Source organism: Electrona antarctica, assembly GCF_951216825.1.
Source record: "Electrona antarctica genome assembly, chromosome: 2".
NCBI classification, from domain to species: domain Eukaryota; kingdom Metazoa; phylum Chordata; class Actinopteri; order Myctophiformes; family Myctophidae; genus Electrona; species Electrona antarctica.
In genome coordinates, this window is record NC_136807.1 from 32,817,903 (window position 1) to 32,836,272 (window position 18,370).

The 18,370-nt window shown below is 44.9% G+C and overlaps 1 protein-coding gene across 2 annotated transcripts in view; it reads right to left on the reverse strand.

The window, feature by feature from the left end:
- Positions 1-18,370, reverse strand: part of LOC306915647 (segment polarity protein dishevelled homolog DVL-1-like) — a 53,240-nt gene that overhangs the window by 25,163 nt on the left and 9,707 nt on the right. For both annotated transcript variants that reach the window (XM_079493124.1, XM_079493123.1), the window contains exons 2-4: positions 17,430-17,499; positions 11,769-11,890; positions 1,306-1,424 (exon numbers count right to left, since the gene is read on the reverse strand). In XM_079493124.1, coding sequence (XP_079349250.1) covers positions 1,306-1,424; positions 11,769-11,890; positions 17,430-17,499 — 311 coding nt within the window. The remainder of the gene's footprint in view (positions 1-1,305; positions 1,425-11,768; positions 11,891-17,429; positions 17,500-18,370) is intronic.

The window sequence follows — 18,370 nt, forward strand, 5'->3', positions numbered from 1 at the left end:
GATCTAGTTCTATAGTTCAGGATAGGATAGGGGTGAAATCACGGAGTGGAAAACAGCCCCCGACCATAAACCTGAGCCCCGCACAGGAAAGACAAGAACCAAAGAATAGGGTTTGTTACGAAAGACAGGAAAGTGCCAAAAGCTATGCTGGCTATAATGAGGCAGACGTGTGTTCTGGTTACTGTTTCCATTGCTGTGCAGTGTCAACTTATGGCTACAGTATGTTCACACACTGCTTGCCCAAATCTCATTTATGACATATCTAGTTTGGAAGAATCGGAATACGTTTTTGAAATGTCAAACAAACGGGCCTATTGAACTGGACCGTAACATTGTACCTGCTGCTACATTCTTTCATCTTGCCTCAGGGCGGCCTGTTATGAATACACCTCATGTTCTAAACATTGTGTAAATGCCTGCTGCTACACACGCTAGTTGTGTATTTGTACACGCACATATCATTGATTACATGGCCTGTGACTTCTTCTGACCTCTCCCGCTCTACCCTACATCCTCTCTTCTCGTGAAAGCTACAAAATAAATAAATAATTCACACTCTTTACACCTGATGTGACAATAAAGATGATTCTGATTCTTTATAATCAAGTCTGAACAGAAAATAAATAAGTAAATGACATTAAATCAGACTTGATTTTGAAATGTGATTCAGATCTTATTTCTAAAGACGTGCCAATGTGTACAAGGCCGACAGTACTGTATGTGCTTCTAGTCATTTCCAGAAGCAGAGAAGTAGTGAAACAATTGCATTACATTTTAGTAATCAAATCTAGTGATGTGCCATTTACAACATATCAAATAAATAATTAAATAAAAGTTATATTTTGGACTGGGCAAGCACATTCATAAATTCTACTTGAGTTCTATCTGAGCTTGTGATGAGCATTTACCATGATTTTGTATAGTATTATTATTATACATTATTATCATTTTATGATGTAAATCAATCACATACAGTTAATATTTGACTACTGAAAAAAAACAGCAATGCATGCACCAGGCGATTTAACTCTGGTATCAAATATTTTTTGGAGAGTGCATTTATTTGTTTTTTACTTGTCTGTCCAAAACATTTTTGAATAGTTCAAATAGCCGATCTACAAGCTCACAACGTGTTGATGTAGATCTGCTAGTTGAACTTTAGGGATAATGGGTTTAGCACTGACTGAAATATAGCCCAAAGTCGCCTTCTATGACGATATGGATATTATACGGACATATTGTCCAGTCCTATATAAAGCAATGGTCTCTCTGGGTGTGGGGGTGTTCCATAGTGATAATACTCACGCTCAGTCTCTCGTGCTCTCCTCCGCGCGCGCTCCCTCTCACGCTCCCTGCGGTGGCTCAGGAGGGACTCTGTACCCGTCTCCGTGTCCAGGCCATCTCGACTGCTCACCGCGTTGGCACTGAAATGGAAGCATTTGTACAATTTCTGAAAGATTCAAACAAAAATAAATATGTGCCTTTGTCTCTCTGTCGCACACACACACACACACACACACACACACACACACACACACACACACACACACACACACACACACACACACACACACACACACACACACACACACACACACACACACACACACACACACACACACACACACACACACACACACACACACACTTCAAGGTTATAATTTATTGTTACATCTTGTGTACAGGTACATAAGAGTAAAACTTATTTTTGTTTGGCTTCCTTACAGACAATGCAGCAGCATATACAGTAGATAGCATAACATTCAAACAACAAAACACAGCAAAACAAAACAAAACAAATGAACCTCTTTTCAATGCTCTTGAATCAGCAGCGTTCTATCTCTGCCTCACTGCTATATTTTGTTTGGTTCTCTGCACACAGCCTCGGAGGAGAACCCAAATCATATTATAACACACGCTGCTTCAGATTCAGCCCCCCTGGCCAGGGGAGCGACCTCATTGTTGCGTGATATGTGATGTGTTTCTCACTAAGTGTCATTAATGACCAGATACCCTGAGAGGAAGCCATTCTGTACAATGCAAGCATTAATGAGCCCTATTGAAAGCCCAGATGGCGCCCGTAGCATGATGGAGAGACGGAGAGAGAGAGAGTGAAAGACAGACAGACAGAGAGAAAGAGATGGAGACAGACAGACAACAGAAGGAACAACAACATTAAAAGACATAGAAGTGCTACATCAGGTGTGGGTTGAGCAACGAGCAGGGCTGATGGGCTAGGGTCAAGAGCAGTGGTGGTGGTGGTGGTGGTGGGGGGGCTGTTCTGCAGGGGCCCTGGGGCAGATTGTTATTCTATCAGATTGGCTGTTGCCCCAGGCAGGCGCTGGGGTTAAGGGACGGACATGGCCACCAGGCACCATGGCGCTGGGGTTAAGGGACGGACATGGCCACCAGGCACCATGGCGCTGGGGTTAAGGGACGGACATGGCCACCAGGCACCATGGTGCTGGGGTTAAGGGACGGACATGGCCACCATGCACCATGGCACTGGGGTTAAGGGACATGGCCACCAGGCACCATGGAGCTGGGGTTAAGGGACGGACATGGCCACCAGGCACCATGGTGCTGGGGTTAAGGGACGGACATGGCCACCAGGCACCATGGTGCTGGGGTTAAGGGACGGACATGGCCACCAGGCACCATGGCACTGGGGTTAAGGGACATGGCCACCAGGCACCATGGTGCTGGGGTTAAGGGACGGACATGGCCACCAGGCACCATGGTGCTGGGGTTAAGGGACGGACATGGCCACCAGGCACCATGGTGCTGGGGTTAAGGGACGGACATGGCCACCAGGCACCATGGCGCTGGGGTTAAGGGACGGACATGGCCACCAGGCACCATGGTGCTGGGGTTAAGGGACGGACATGGCCACCATGCACCATGGCGCTGGGGTTAAGGGACAGACATGGCCACCAGGCACCATGGTGCTGGGGTTAAGGGACGGACATGGCCACCATGCACCATGGCACTGGGGTTAAGGGACATGGCCACCAGGCACCATGGAGCTGGGGTTAAGGGACGGACATGGCCACCAGGCACCATGGTGCTGGGGTTAAGGGACGGACATGGCCACCAGGCACCATGGTGCTGGGGTTAAGGGACGGACATGGCCACCAGGCACCATGGCGCTGGGGTTAAGGGACGGACATGGCCACCAGGCACCATGGCGCTGGGGTTAAGGGACGGACATGGCCACCAGGCACCATGGTGCTGGGGTTAAGGGACGGACATGGCCACCAGGCACCATGGCACTGGGGTTAAGGGACGGACATGGCCACCAGGCACCATGGTGCTGGGGTTAAGGGATGGACATGGCCACCAGGCACCATGGCGCTGGGGTTAAGGGATGGACATGGCCACCAGGCACCATGGTGCTGGGGTTAAGGGACGGACATGGCCACCAGGCACCATGGCGCTGGGGTTAAGGGATGGACATGGCCACCAGGCACCAGAGAAACCCGAGGCGGGTGAGAACAACACTCTCCACTGTGTGTCTGTCACACACGCTTTAGGCCTCACTCACACTGTTGCAACATGCATACAACATTTGTCTTGTGTCTTGTTCGTGTTTAATGGCCGCCCCAATGCATTTCCAATGGAAGTCACATGGTTTGACAAAACATTTTTGTTTGATGCGGGGGAGGGGGGCACAACACAGCCATCAAACAAAAATGTTTTGTCAAACCATGTGACTTCCATTGGAATGGCATGCACATTTTTCAATCTTTGTTTTACATTCATATTATCATATGATATTTGTTATATATCCCCTTATCCTACCTTAAATTGACCATACCGGCAGTATGGCATGTTTGTATGGGTGTGTCACATATTGTCATTATTTGATTTACTGTATACCCTGAAATCTTGAATAAACAAAACTGTGAAAAAAAAAAGTTTGTTGAGCCTATTGATTACGGTTCATACACATGAAAATTACTGCCGTCTATTTAACAAAGAACATTGCGGATTGTCAAATTTTAATTCAAAAATCCAACGTACAAAACATCACTACGTTGTTGTTTAACTTGTTTTGGTCAAAGTTAGCTTACCTTTGTGTTTTAATGCATTATAAAAGCCTGTATTAATGTGAAAACTGTGTCTGAAAATAGTCTCCAGATTAAATATTGATTTATAGGGGCGGGGGGTGGCTGGTGGTTCCGCCAGTTAGTTCACTGCCAATGACCACATGCTCCTTGAGGGTCTCAAGGACCCCAGTTTGAATCCAACTCCTGTCTCACATGTGTTCCCTCTCTCTGCGCTCCTATACTGTAGGTTCCTATATCTTTATATAAAGCATTACAAAAAATCCCCCCCAAACATAGGGGAGAAAAAAAAAGATTCATTTATAAATTAAATTCAAACATTCACTAACTTCACGTTGATGTCCAGCAAACATTTACTCAAATATTGATGTAAGTTTGGTAAATTCAATTAAATCTTAATGACTTTTGAATTTAAAACAAACCATTAACAGAAAAACGGTCCGTTTATGCATACTGTACAGTACGGATGAAGCCGTAATAGACGATGACATTTATTGACTATAAAGCGACCTAAGCCTAACCCTTACCCCCAACTCTAACCCTATGACACTGCAGTAAACACCAACATCTTGTTCCTAATGAGTAGACATGCATCTCCAATCAACTGGCCTACTGTATGTCAGCACACACGCACACGCACACACACACGCACACGCACACACGCACAGACTCGTTTGCACATACGAACCTCATTCTGTACTCATACCATACATACTCAAACCAAAGTAAACACAGAGCCCAGAGACAGGATGAGACACGCAGCTTACATGTCTCCAACACGTGTCAACAACTCTACTGTAAAATAACTGATCTACAAGCTGACAAACGCAACGCAGCTACGGAGTATAAATGAGTTACAACCATTTTCATCCTGGCGTCCCCGTTTTTCGCATCGCATTGCAGGTGAACGTCGTCGGGAATCGACCGATTAATCGGGCGAAGATCAGTTACCGCCGATACTCTATTACTCGCCTTGTGGACTGCCATGGGTGTGTTTTATAAGATGACCTACTCAGATGCCAGTTGCCAAAGTTTATATATTGTTTCATAAACCCATATGATTTAATAATATTCAATCAGCCGAATCAGCCTCAGACCTTAATTGGTTAGACCTTAATTGGTTTAGTGGGCACATATTATGTGCCCACTAAACCAATTAAGGTCTGAGGCTGATTCTGCCAATGCCTTCTAAATACTAGTTCTCACACTTTCAAGATTTTTCAAAAATGTTCAAAAATAGCAGGTATACAAGCTCGCAGTGCAGCACAAAGTGACACACTGTGAGCTTGCATATCTGCTATTTTTGAATAGCCAACACTAAAATGTGACACAGATGCTTTGCCAGCTTGAATGGGTTGACTGATGAAGGGCTGAAAGACTTTAAAACTGTTATTTAGTTTAATAACAGGGGGAAAGAATAACAACAAAAACTATATTAAATAGTTATCTGTTATCTGTATCGGCCAACATTTCAGCCCAAAATGTCCCCATCGGTGCATCGCTACAACATTTATAAATTCTGAAACTAGCCGAAGTACCAGCTCACAACGTGACGCATTGCGACACGTTGTGAGCTTGTAAATCGCCCATTTCCGCTATTCATCACACAACGAAGTAAGCAGGGCTTAAGAGATAAAGGCAGATGCAGAAATCATGTTGCGGTTAGGGTAACCCCCCCCCCCCCCCAACATGTGTGGATGATCGATACAAATGCAAACCACCCGAGGGGGACGTGCTGTAGCGCCTGTCGTGTTCTCTCAGCGGGAGCGGGGAGACGCTCAGCGGCACATGTTGACACGTCCCTGCGTTGAGAGTCCTTAATAATGCGCGCACCTGGACTTTTTTTGCTCTCCGCCGGCTGCCGCCGCTCCTGCTCTCCGGCAGCAGGTCAGTGCATGCATGCAAATTCTGCATGCTATAAAAAGCACCATGTGTGGTGGTGTACGCCCATGAAAGAGGGCACGTGGGTTTTGGGCTTTTGTAATTTTTTGTCACTTGTGTTGTGTGTGGCTGGTGGAAAGCTGCGTGATGATGGCTGATGTGTCAGTCAGTCAGTCAGTCAGTAGCTGCAGTCGTGCCAGGCAGGGGGTCTACTGATCCTGGGGGAGATTAGCCAGGGCAGTTTGGCTGCAGCTGTGAACAAACGACACTCGCTACGTGCACACGCGCGCGCACACACACACTGTCTGTCACACACACACACACACACACACACACACACACACACACACACACACACACACACACACACACACACACACACACACACACACACACACACACACACACACACACACACACACACACAGCTGCCAGTCTCCCGCCCACCCCCTCCCTCCTGGGAAATGGAGATGGGTGCTTTTAATGTCCGCTAATCCGGATTACCGAGCAGCAGCAGCAAGCACATCAATTCTGTCCGTTTCTCAGCCCGAAACACCTTCTTGTGCATTGCTCATCAAATGCCGCCATTCACACCGACGGACGCGTCATATAGGTGAATAAAGCATGATGGGGGTGGGGGGGGTGGGGTGGGGGAGGAAGTGGTAATAATATTCCAGGCTATTTTACAAGGGAGAGGTGGTGGAACGGAACGGAGGGGGTGTGGGGGTCGTTTCTGCCAAGAAGACACAAGGCGGAGGGGCTGCTTTGCAAAACGGGGGAATTCACCGTGGTGTCTCCGTAGAGAAAAGCCTGCCTGTCTGGCTGGCTGGAAGAGAGACAGAGAAAGGGAGAGTGAGAACGAGGGAAGGAGGAGGGAGGGGGTAGAGTGGGGCAGTGACGTGAGGCAGAGGGGGGAGGGCGCCATGATAGAAACGCTATCATTTTTCACCACAAGGTGGCGGCAGGCCCAGCAGTGAGTGAGAGAGAGAGAGAGAGAGAGAGAGAGAGAGAGAGAGAGCTGGTGGGACTGGGGGAACAATAAAACCATCAGGGCAGCTGACAGTCAAAGCAGCAGGGAGCAGCCCCGCAGAGGGCAAAACATGAGCCCAGACGTCAAACAGTGGATAAAGAGATACCCTGAGACATGACAGATTGCATGTTCTCAATATAGAGTCCCAGCTGTATTTGCTGTGCTACTGCCACTGCTGCAACGGCAACTACCCCCCCCCCCACACACACACACACACACACACACACACACACACACACACACACACACACACACTACCCCACCACCCCCCCAGGCCCTTCTATATTTAGCTTCGGGGGCCTTTCTCCTTTACCGAGAGCGGAGGGAATCTCTAATAATGTGTTAGACCGTCGTTACAGTCTGGGGTTCTTAATGAAGAAATGTCTCCATCAGGTCAGTGTTCCATGACCCAACCGTCAGGTCAAGTGTCTTTAATGCATCATGTATTTAATCACAGACAGATATGCAGTGTATGGCAATTTGCCCGTTATTTTATTTTATTTTTTCATTTGTTCAGTAATTCTTCTGCAGTTTTAGTAGACCGAAAGCTTGCAAAATAAATACATTGATTTGTGCACAGATCTAAGTGTGCGGAGCTTCCATTTATTTTTTTCATTATCCCTTTGTGACTCCAGCACGAGTGGTGGTTTCTTTTGCGTTTCTAAATCTTTCGAAAATATCTTGTATACAAGCTTGTGGCAGCGTGTGGCATCTCTATTTTCGAATTTCGAAGTTTAAATAAGTGGTTAACCTGTGAATCTTTGCTGACAAACAGAGCACACATGCTATTTCTTTCTTTATTTTTGGACAAATATATTGCATAAACAGTTGATCTTTTCTCCACCATATAATATTTACTAATATTTGCAATACAGTAAGTGAGTAACAGTATACAGTAGCCTACTCTCATATTTCTGCTGCATGAATGTATATTCCGGAAATATTTGGTTGCAAATGTATTTAAGTTTAAGTTATGCGTATTCTATATTCAGAATATTCTCCCTTTAGCTACAAGATTTGCAAAATTAGCAGATCTACAAAATCAAAACGAGTCACTTGGTGCTTCGTTGCAGGCTTGTATGTCTGCTACTTTCGATACTTTTGTGTGAAGCTGTAGTATGATCAATTATAGGGCGTCAATTTACAAAATAAAAAAAACTGTTAAAAAATGGAGGTTTCTGGCCTGGGCCGTGGCTCAGCGGTCCAGGCACCTTGGCTGGTAATCCAGTCTGGCAGTGTGCCGCGGGTTCGACTCCCGATCCCGACGTCCTTTACTGCATGTCACCCCCCCATCTCTCTCCCCATTTCCTGTCAGCCTACTGTCTGTCCATCCATACAAAATATAAAATAAAGGCGAAAGCCACAAAAAAAAAAAAAACATACAAAAATGTGAGGTTTCTATCTGACAGCAACGATATGCTAGTCTACTGTTAGGTGACGACCTACACAAGGCATTCAAGGGCATGGTACCCCACCGCGCCTTCAGGACATCATCCAACCTTCCCCGCTCACTTACACAACATCAGGTAACACAGGAAGGCTGCTTGAGCCACAATGTAGATATAAATGGTGCATTTGGTGCGTTATATATGCCATATATAACGCCTTTATCAAAGGTGCTTTGCATAGATGTGCATTATTACATTCACAATTACATTCACACAATCATACACCGATGGTGGAGGAAAACAAACTTGTTCAATCGGGAGCAATTAGGGGTTCAGTGTCTTGCTCAAGGACACTTCGCCACTAACTCTGGGATCGAACTAGGAACCTTCGGGTTCCCAGTTTTTACCAGTGGCTTGAAAAGCACTGGTCTATGAATACCCATGAAAACTATGACATGCTAGTCATACTGACACCCGCTGACTGAGTTCTGATTGGCTGCCTTTCTACGCAACCCATAGAGAGTCGGACGCAACCAGACACTTTGAATGCCGTAGTCGAAACGGTCACTCCCCGTTTTTACTACCCAGTTTCGCTCCAGTGAGGGGAGGGAGGGGCTAGCCCACACCGTGCCCGCCCCAGTCAGCGCACACAGAAGTCAAGGCAGACGGCTGTGGAACGTGAACTTGTGAAGCCCAACGTGTTGAAAGAAACACAAATAAAAACTTCAGCGAAAACAGAAGCCCAACATGAGGATAAAGGAAAAAATTCAGTCCAAATGTCCAGTTTGCTAATTATAACTACGACTACTACTTTGCTGTTGAAACTTTAAATTTCTCTAACGGTGGTATGGTCTAATCTAATGGAATAAATTGATGATCAAATGCAGGATGACGATTCAACTAACTGTCGCCTTGCTCCCCCGCCACTCCCTCCCCCGCCACTCCCTCCCCTTACTGGTGCGAAACGGGGTAGTAAAAACGGGGACGCCACCAGCGTACACCCGCTGATTTAACAACAACAACAGGATCTGTCGAGGTGACTCTGTAACTGACAGTGTAGCCTTAGCCTACTACAAATGGAACCAAAGGACCCTTTTATAACAATAAACTCTCATGGAAATACAAATGGACTGTTATGGGTCCATTTGGTTGTATTTGTGCACTCTGGTAGCACATTCTCCAAGCCATTATATGTCGCACCTCACGCACAGCTGTCGGTTGTAGTGTTGACATTGGCTTGGCAGGTACAAAGAACATCTCTCATAGTCATATGTGTCAAAATCGTGGGGGTCTGCGGATCGGCGGGTCCAACGGGGGTCCCCGCGGAGGCACGGAGGTCGGCGCGGGGATCTGTCGTAGTCTGCGTGGGGGTCCGACTCATTCAGTGCCACCTGGTTGACACCAAAGTGTAGATCTAGGTTGTGCCATTTTTGTCATTGTGACAAATACAAGTCAAATAAAATCTGTTGTGCACGTCATGTGCACGTAGTCACGTGCACACCGGATTAGATTTAAAGGTTAGTTTCTTGGAAGCACTACATTGTTTTCATTGACTATTTGCCCTCTCATTTGTTGACTAGGGTTCAAGCTTACTCTACACTTTTTATAGCTCAAAGCACTTTACAATGGTTCATTCATTCATACATTGGGAGGTGAAGCGGTGCACAGTCGACGCCAGCGTCCTCACTTCCCACATTCACACACCAATGGTGGCAAGCTAGCACCAACTGACTCAGTCGGAGGCAATGTAGGGTTCAGTGTCTTGCCCAAGGACACTTCGATATGTAGACAGGAGGAGCCGCGATTCGAACCGCCAACCAATGGATCATTGGGCAACCTGCTCTACCTCCTGAGCCACAGCCCGCCCTAAGACCGTAAGAGTTTAAAAATGAAATTGAAATTGCCTATATGGTCTATTCTGTACACGGTACACCAATGTCTGTGTATAGTGTAGATGCTGTCACATCTACTGTATAAGGACACTTTACACTGTATTACTTATTACATCTCAGTAGTACTCTTTTGTTATAACCTTATTTACGTAACCCTTGTATTATACATTTTATATATTATAGTAAAAAAAAGATATATATATTGTTGCTGTCGGGCAGAAACCTTGTATCTCCAGATGGAAACAAATTCAATAATTGTGCTACTTCGTCATATGACAGACAGTGTCACACAAAAGTAGCAAAAATAGCCGTTCTACAAGCTCACATTGCGACGGGTTGTGAGATCATGCTATTTTTCCAAGTTTTTATCCTGAAAATTAACAGTTTTGGACATATGAGGTTTGCACCCGACAATGATGACATATGGTATATATTATATATAGGTCATTGCTACAGAAGTAACATTTCTCAGAGCATACTCTTAAGAACACGTGCAAAATAAAACCTCTTCAACGCCGACTCGTCCTTACGCTGTCTCATTCTCGTTTTTCTAGGATCTACAAGCTCACAGCGTGTCGCGGAGCGACGAGCTGTGAGCTTGTACATCGGCTATGTTTGGCCCGAGGGACAAAGAGTAAAGCAGTTCAGCTTTGGAGCAGCACAGCACACACACACACATGGCTGGCTGGGTCACGTATATCTCTTTATTAACGGCAAGCTGGGGTATGGATGGATGGCTGCTCTTCAGGGCTCTGCACAATGGACCGCATTGAGCGCCACTATTTCCCTGAAGACGTTTATGTATTCGCGGCTATTTGTAGAATCTGTAACACTGGGGTGTGGGGGGGGTTGCATCGATGCTTACATAGATATACGCACACGCATCATGCGTGCAAGGAACAAACAAGATTATTATAATATTATTCATTCATCCTTCATTTCTGAAGACGACATCTTCATCTTTTGCATTCACATGCACACATGCAAGTCTACACACAAACACACACGTGTATACGCACGCATTATGTGAATGCATTCATGGACACTGATGCACACACCACACATACACCCAGTGAAAGTAAGCAGTAATGTTCGCCTTCATGCACACACACACACACACACACACACACACACACACACACACACACACACACACACACACACACACACACACACACACACACACACACACACACACACACACACACACACACACACAAGATGTCATGTTCACACAGCTCTATTCCGAGCAGAGACCACTGCGTGGGACTGCCGTCTCTGATGAGCACCGCTTACATTCTGATTAGCCCATATGGCGAGCAGCTCGTTAAAAAGGTCAACACCGACCCCCCTTCCACCCCAACCCGCCGCCCCCGCGCACAGATTCTGTGTGTTCCTCGCAAATCTGCGGCGCGTGCAGCATGCGAGGGTAATTGTGCATGTAATGAGTGGTGCGACAGCCAATCACACAGAGGGAGGCCCCGGCGTGTTGATGAGGCAGCATACGTACTGGAAGGAGGGGGGCCGCGAGTCCCCGATGCCCCCGGTTCTCTCCAGGGGGGGAGGCAGGTCAGCATGGCTCTCTGTGCACTGAGAACCACCGTCACTGTGGGCACTCTCTGCTAGGACCAACTGAGAGAGAGAGAGAGAGAGAGAGAGAGAGAGAGAGAGAGAGAGAGAGAGAGAGAGAGAGAGAGAGAGAGAGAGAGAGTTTGATTGATTGATTGAAATATTTATTAACATTTTGCAGAATTACAGTACAATTCAAGCACAACTCAATACAAAGACTGTTAACTGTGAGTGGACGACCCAATAAAGCGAGACATCAACTGAGGGACAGCCAGTGGACAGTGGACAGAAGAGCTGAGCAAATCGGACTAAACAATGTCACTAACTGTTGCATATCACTATTATCATTGTTTGTAATTCACTGTTTTCATTATTACTATATTGCTCGTTACTCATAATTGTTAGGATGATTGTTTCTGTATATGCAATGTTATAATTTGTTTTATACATGCATGCTTTTTGAAATTGAGAGAGAGAGAGAGAGAGAGATTTTATTCATTCATAAGAATTAGTTCATTCAAATAATCAATTACAAACACAATACAACGCCACAGAAGATTAATTTAAAGCAACACATCTACTGTACAAAAGTGATTCCCATATCTTTTACAGAAGGAAGTACACCGGCCCTTCATAGTACCATTATATTTTGAACACCTCCAAGTCCACTATTATTTCATAGTATTTACATTTTATATTCAAACTGTAACATACTCGTGCTCTAACTAAATTCTTGAAAACTGCTAAACACAGTCACACTGCTGCCCACCATATTGTTGACAGAGAGACACAGACAGACAGACAGACAGACAGACAGACAGACAGACAGACAGGACAGACAGACAGACAGACAGACAGACAGACAGACAGACAGACAGACAGACAGACCCACTGTTCCAGGGGTTACCTCAGCCAAATGAGGAGTAATTCAATTTGATTTGATTTGATTTAATTATGATTCAATACACGTATTAAGATAAAACTATGCATGGCATGTGTTCCCTGCATGGCTATCACAATATAATATAGATTACCATTATCTACTATTTAATATCAACATTATGAATCCAATGTCATTTTAAACAAAAATCTATATCAAGGTCCATAGGACAGAATTATTTGAAATGGGGCTTCATGGTGTAATGAAAGATAAGCTGTGGAGTCTGGAGTGTGTGACATCAAAAAACCTAAAGAGCGTGGACCGACTATTTATATTATTATAAGCATTTCCAAGTGTTTTTCATATAGAGCTCCGAAGTCTGACGTCACTTTCAGTAGAGGGTGTCAATCTCCAGGTTCATGTATTTGTTTTTTGCATTGAGATCCCCAAACGGCGATTTTAGGTCGCTTCATATAAGAACTGTGTTTGAAAAATAAACCGACCACCTCGGCGTTTCTGTCAGGGGAGTGGCTGTGCGTCGTTAATGATGTCCATTCATATTTGATACAGCCAGTTTCTGGAGAAAATGGAATTAATGTGACCGCAAAAGCCTTGAAACTACATATGAATGCAATGTCGCTGAGCATATACGTCACGCCCAGCTGTCAACATATTGCGTTCCTGAGATTCCTCGTTGACGTAAGCTCAGCTGGTGGTGACTCGACTCGTACTAACCACGATACATTATATATCAATAAAATAAAAATAAAAATAAACGTAATTAACGTTCAGTTTCTGTTGTGCGACGGGCTGCGGGCAGAAGCAGCCTACCCGGAAATGTAGTCTCTGGGTTGTTTGGCTCGTTTCTAACGCTTATTTTGTTACTCTTTGGGTATATTTGTACATTTCCACCTTCAGTCGATGCTTCATATCCATATGAGTGAAAAGGCCCGGGTGATCGGTTTATTTTTCAAACACAGTTCTTATATGAGGCGATCTAAAATCCCCCTATGGAGAGTACAATGCTTATAAAAACATACATGAACCATGGCGCTCACTGCCCTCTACTGGTAGTAGAGGGCAGTGACGTCAGGACTTCGGTGCTCTATACTCTTTGGCCTTATATATGTCGTTTTGGCTTCACCGGCACATTGTTCAGTGCTCGTTTAACGCAAAGCATGAATTTACCTTAACCCCCAGCATCCTTATTCTGGGGTTTTTAAACACACATGAATGTTGCTGATCCAGTCTAATAAAAAACTGATGATAGTGGTCAAAGAGTCATGACTTTCTAATATTCATTACAGGAGATTCCACAGAAACTAGATAATACATTGAATATAATATTATACATCTTTTCTTAAATGGATTTAAAACGACGACCTCTGAAACGGGCCAACACACACACACGATTCACACAGAACACTATCATTATGTGGTGATGAAGTGACGTAATTATATATTTTTCCCCCGAAGCGAGGGTGATTTTTCACCATGAATAAAAGCACCAACCTGCATTATACTCTATGAGGGCATCGCCAAATTATTAATAGCATGATATGAAATATTGGCCGATCGATTTTCAGGTCATTTACCGTCTCTCTCCCGGTGTGGCAGGACGTTTAAATCCTATATATATTATACTTATAGTTGTCCGGGTTCCCTCAGGGCTCCGTCTATACTAGGGCCGCTAGTGTTTCTACACCGAATCTCTTCGCCTGAAATAGCCGATCTACAAGCTCACAACGCGGCACAATGGCTGCGTTGGCAAGCTTGTAGATCGGCTATTTCGGGCAAATGTCCCCCTCCCCCCTCTCCCCGGAACAGGGACTCTGGGGTTCAAGCGGTTAAAGGACATTGCCTAGGGGCAAAATAATGGCAGTATATGGATCATTATAATTCTACTTGGAAAGAGACTAATCTAAGCACTGGGAACTGCCCACTGGACTGTGTGTGAGTCACTATGGTGATACCGCTGCCTCAACCTGTGCCACTCTGTGCTGTAGTATGGGATGCGTTGTGCACCCTTTAAAATGGAGAACATTCCATCGTTTCAACACACCATCGTGCACCCATGTTGTGTGTGTGTGTGTGTGTGTGTGTGTGTGTGTGTGTGCGCGCGCGTGCGCGCGCGCGCGCGCGCGTGCGCGTGCGTGTGTGTGTGTGTGTGTGTGCGTGCGTGTTGTCTGTGGGCGTAGAACTGGATGAAGAAGCCCTGGCCTGCATGCCCTCTGCTGATTCGCCTTTTATGCTTTTTGAATACAAATGTTCAGGTTAACAGTGAGCTCACAGTGAGTCACACAGCCATGCCTGCCTGCTCTGTGTATATAATAGGGCTATTACTTACACACACACACACACACACACACACACACACACACACACACACACACACACACACACACACACACACACACACACACACACACACACACACACACACACACACACACACACACACACACACACACACACACACACACACACACACACACACACACACGTAAGTGTGTTAAAGCTATTAGTCCAGGACTTATTGTAATATTATTTGAACCAATTTGTATGGCAGAGTATGTTGATAGTACCATTTATTATTACACAGCTCGGTTGAATGCTCGACTCTGATTGGTCAATCACTCTATGTTTTGAATAATGGCCGCTGAACGCAGTAACATTTTTGTATTATGCTTTAAGTAGAATGTGACGTGTCAAACTAGGGGGTTTTCATGATTCTGAATCTATTGCAAGCATTAGTTTTGCACAAAAAACAGCCATAACAGTCATCACAAATGTGAGGAGGTCATCACATTAAGGGGCACATTTGAGAAAGTGGCTATGGCCTAATTTAGCCCAAGGAGTGTTTTTCATGCAAAACTAATGATTGGAATGCGTTCAGAATCATGAAAGCCTCCTAGTTTGACACATCACATGCTACTTAAAGCATAATGAAAATGTGAAAGTTTTGCCTTACGGTACATAGGTTGTTAATGGTACCCCAACTTTCAACTCCTGAATTTACCATGATCCACTAATTATTGAATTGACAATTTTTAATATGTTATTTGGATGACCCTAAGGATCATAAAAAACCTTGAACGATTACTATTTATTTTGGTTCAAACCTTAGATTGACTGGCCTATTGATTCTGTGGTGTATCCAACATGGCAGCAGTCAACAGACACACCATGTTATCTACAGAGTGAGACAATGGCCAATTTAACTGTATGGATTGTATTGTTTTGTTACTTGTATCTTTAATGAAGCTATAAGCTGGTATACACACACACACACACACACACACACACACACACACACACACACACACACACACACACACACACACACACACACACACACACACACACACACACACACACACACACACACACACACACACACACACACACACACACACACACACACACACACACACACACACACGATCATCCCATCGGCCGTCACTTTACAATCATGCCATCTGGACAAAGTCACAGGACGTTGAGAATATGAGTAAGACTTGGTTTTAGTAGATTGGTCCACTCAGATTGGTCCACTCAGATTGGTCCACTCAGCCGTTGCTGCACTAAACAAACTGCCTCGCTCATGTGTTGGTTTGTGTATTCTGGGGACTCCCAGTTTTTATGTTGTTGTTACATTAGCTCACATGCCAGTGTTGTTGTTACATTAGCTCACATGCCAGTGCCATCTAAATCTTCCTAAACTGTCTGTTTGTGAATGGGAGACAGGAGACAGGGGTGCTCCTCCTCACAAGCTGCAGCCCTTTAGCAATCAGGTGGAGCCCTATTTAAGCTCTGCTCTGCATTTTCAGATCCTCAAGTAACATGCTGTGTTTTTCCTGCTCCCACAACTTTGGCTATTTACATTGTTACGACTGTTTTGCCTGCTTTTGCATTTTTGCTTTTTGTTGTGCTCTGGGCTGGTAATAAATCTTTGATTTTTGAACTTTGAACTTGCTTCTGTGTTTGAGTCTGCATTTGGGTTCACTTAGACTTTCATGCTTTTCATTTTTTCCAACACCCCTAATTGTTATGCGTTTTTCTGTTGAACAGACATTGACACGGAATATCCCTTTGGGACAACAAAGACTGATTATGATATCGCTGCAGTATAAAAGGCATGAAGCTCAATAATTTACACAAGCCTAGTTCACAGCCTTAAGAGCTACCACACTACATTCAACTAGTTCACAGCCTTAAGAGCTACCACACTACATTCAACTAGTTCACAGCCTTAAGAGCTACCACACTACATTCAACGTGTGTAGTTCACAGCCTTAAGAGCTACCACACTACATTCAACGTGTGTGTGTTGCAAGCTGCGTGTTACAGAAGTGAAGTGATAACAGTTCGCCAATCACCATTAACATGAGCTAGTGTGCTGTCCTCCTAGTTTTAGCGGCTGACTGCATATCTTTGCCACAAAGTTCAACTCCTAATGGAGTGCAAAAGCGCTCTCGTCACATACGAAACGGTGCGTGAGATGTATGCTGAAGAGTGCTTGAATATATCTGTGTGGAGGAGGCGTTTCGCTCATTCTACAGTATACGGTACTACGGCGGTCTCGACGGGTACATTTACATGATCCACAGGGGGCTGTGTGCGCATATCTTTGGCGAGCGCTGAGCCAGCGCAGCCCTCTGGGCACTCTGCCAGGAGGAGCGAGTGGGGGGACAGTGGAGCGCTATGATCCATCTCACTTACCCAGGACACCACTCTGCCGTTGAAGCAGGGCAGCTTGGCGTTGTCGTCGGAAATCTCCTCCTTGACGACCCTAAACAGGACAGAGAGACGCAGTCTGTGTTAATGCCTCAAATTTTGTACTGGCGTGACAGTGGTGTCACACCTAAAATAGCAGATCTTCAAGCCTTAAGATCTGCTATTTTCTTAACTACTTGAAATCCATATTCCGGCGATCTACAAGCTCGCAATGTGTCGCAATGTGTTGTGAGCTTGTAGAGCTGTTTTTTTTTAAGCAAAATGGTATGGTTTAGAGGGGGAAAAAAGCAGTCCAAATTAAAATACACAGCCAACTCAGGTCTGTTTTACCAAGTCTATGGTCTAGTCTGGGTAAGGCTATCAAAGCAGAAGGATGCAAGCATGCACCATGCAATATACAGTACAGTACAAGCATGCACCATGCAATATACAGTACAGTACAAGCATGCACCATGCAATATACAGTACAGTACAAGCATGCACCATGCAATATACAGTACAGTACAAGCATGCACCATGCAATATACAGTACAGTACAAGCATGCACCATGCAATATACAGTACAGTACACGCATGCACTATACATTACAGTACCACCATGCAACCTGCTCTGCAAGATTGACAGGATGAGGCATTTACTCTTTGCAAGTTAGTCAGTTTACATTGCAAACAATCCGCAAATCGTTAAACATTCAAGGATAAAAACACAATAAAATCCAGGACTTATTTTCATTGTGGTCCTCTCACACTAACAAGGTGACAGTCAAAGCAATAAGAGATTAGAGACAAATTTACATAACAAAACATCGCACAATGGCGCCGTATACAATTTCAATTAATTAAAATAAAATATATAAACGGCTTGGCTCACACAGGTACCGTTTCCAACATCCAAGTCTATGTTGGATATTTTAAAAAGGTCACAT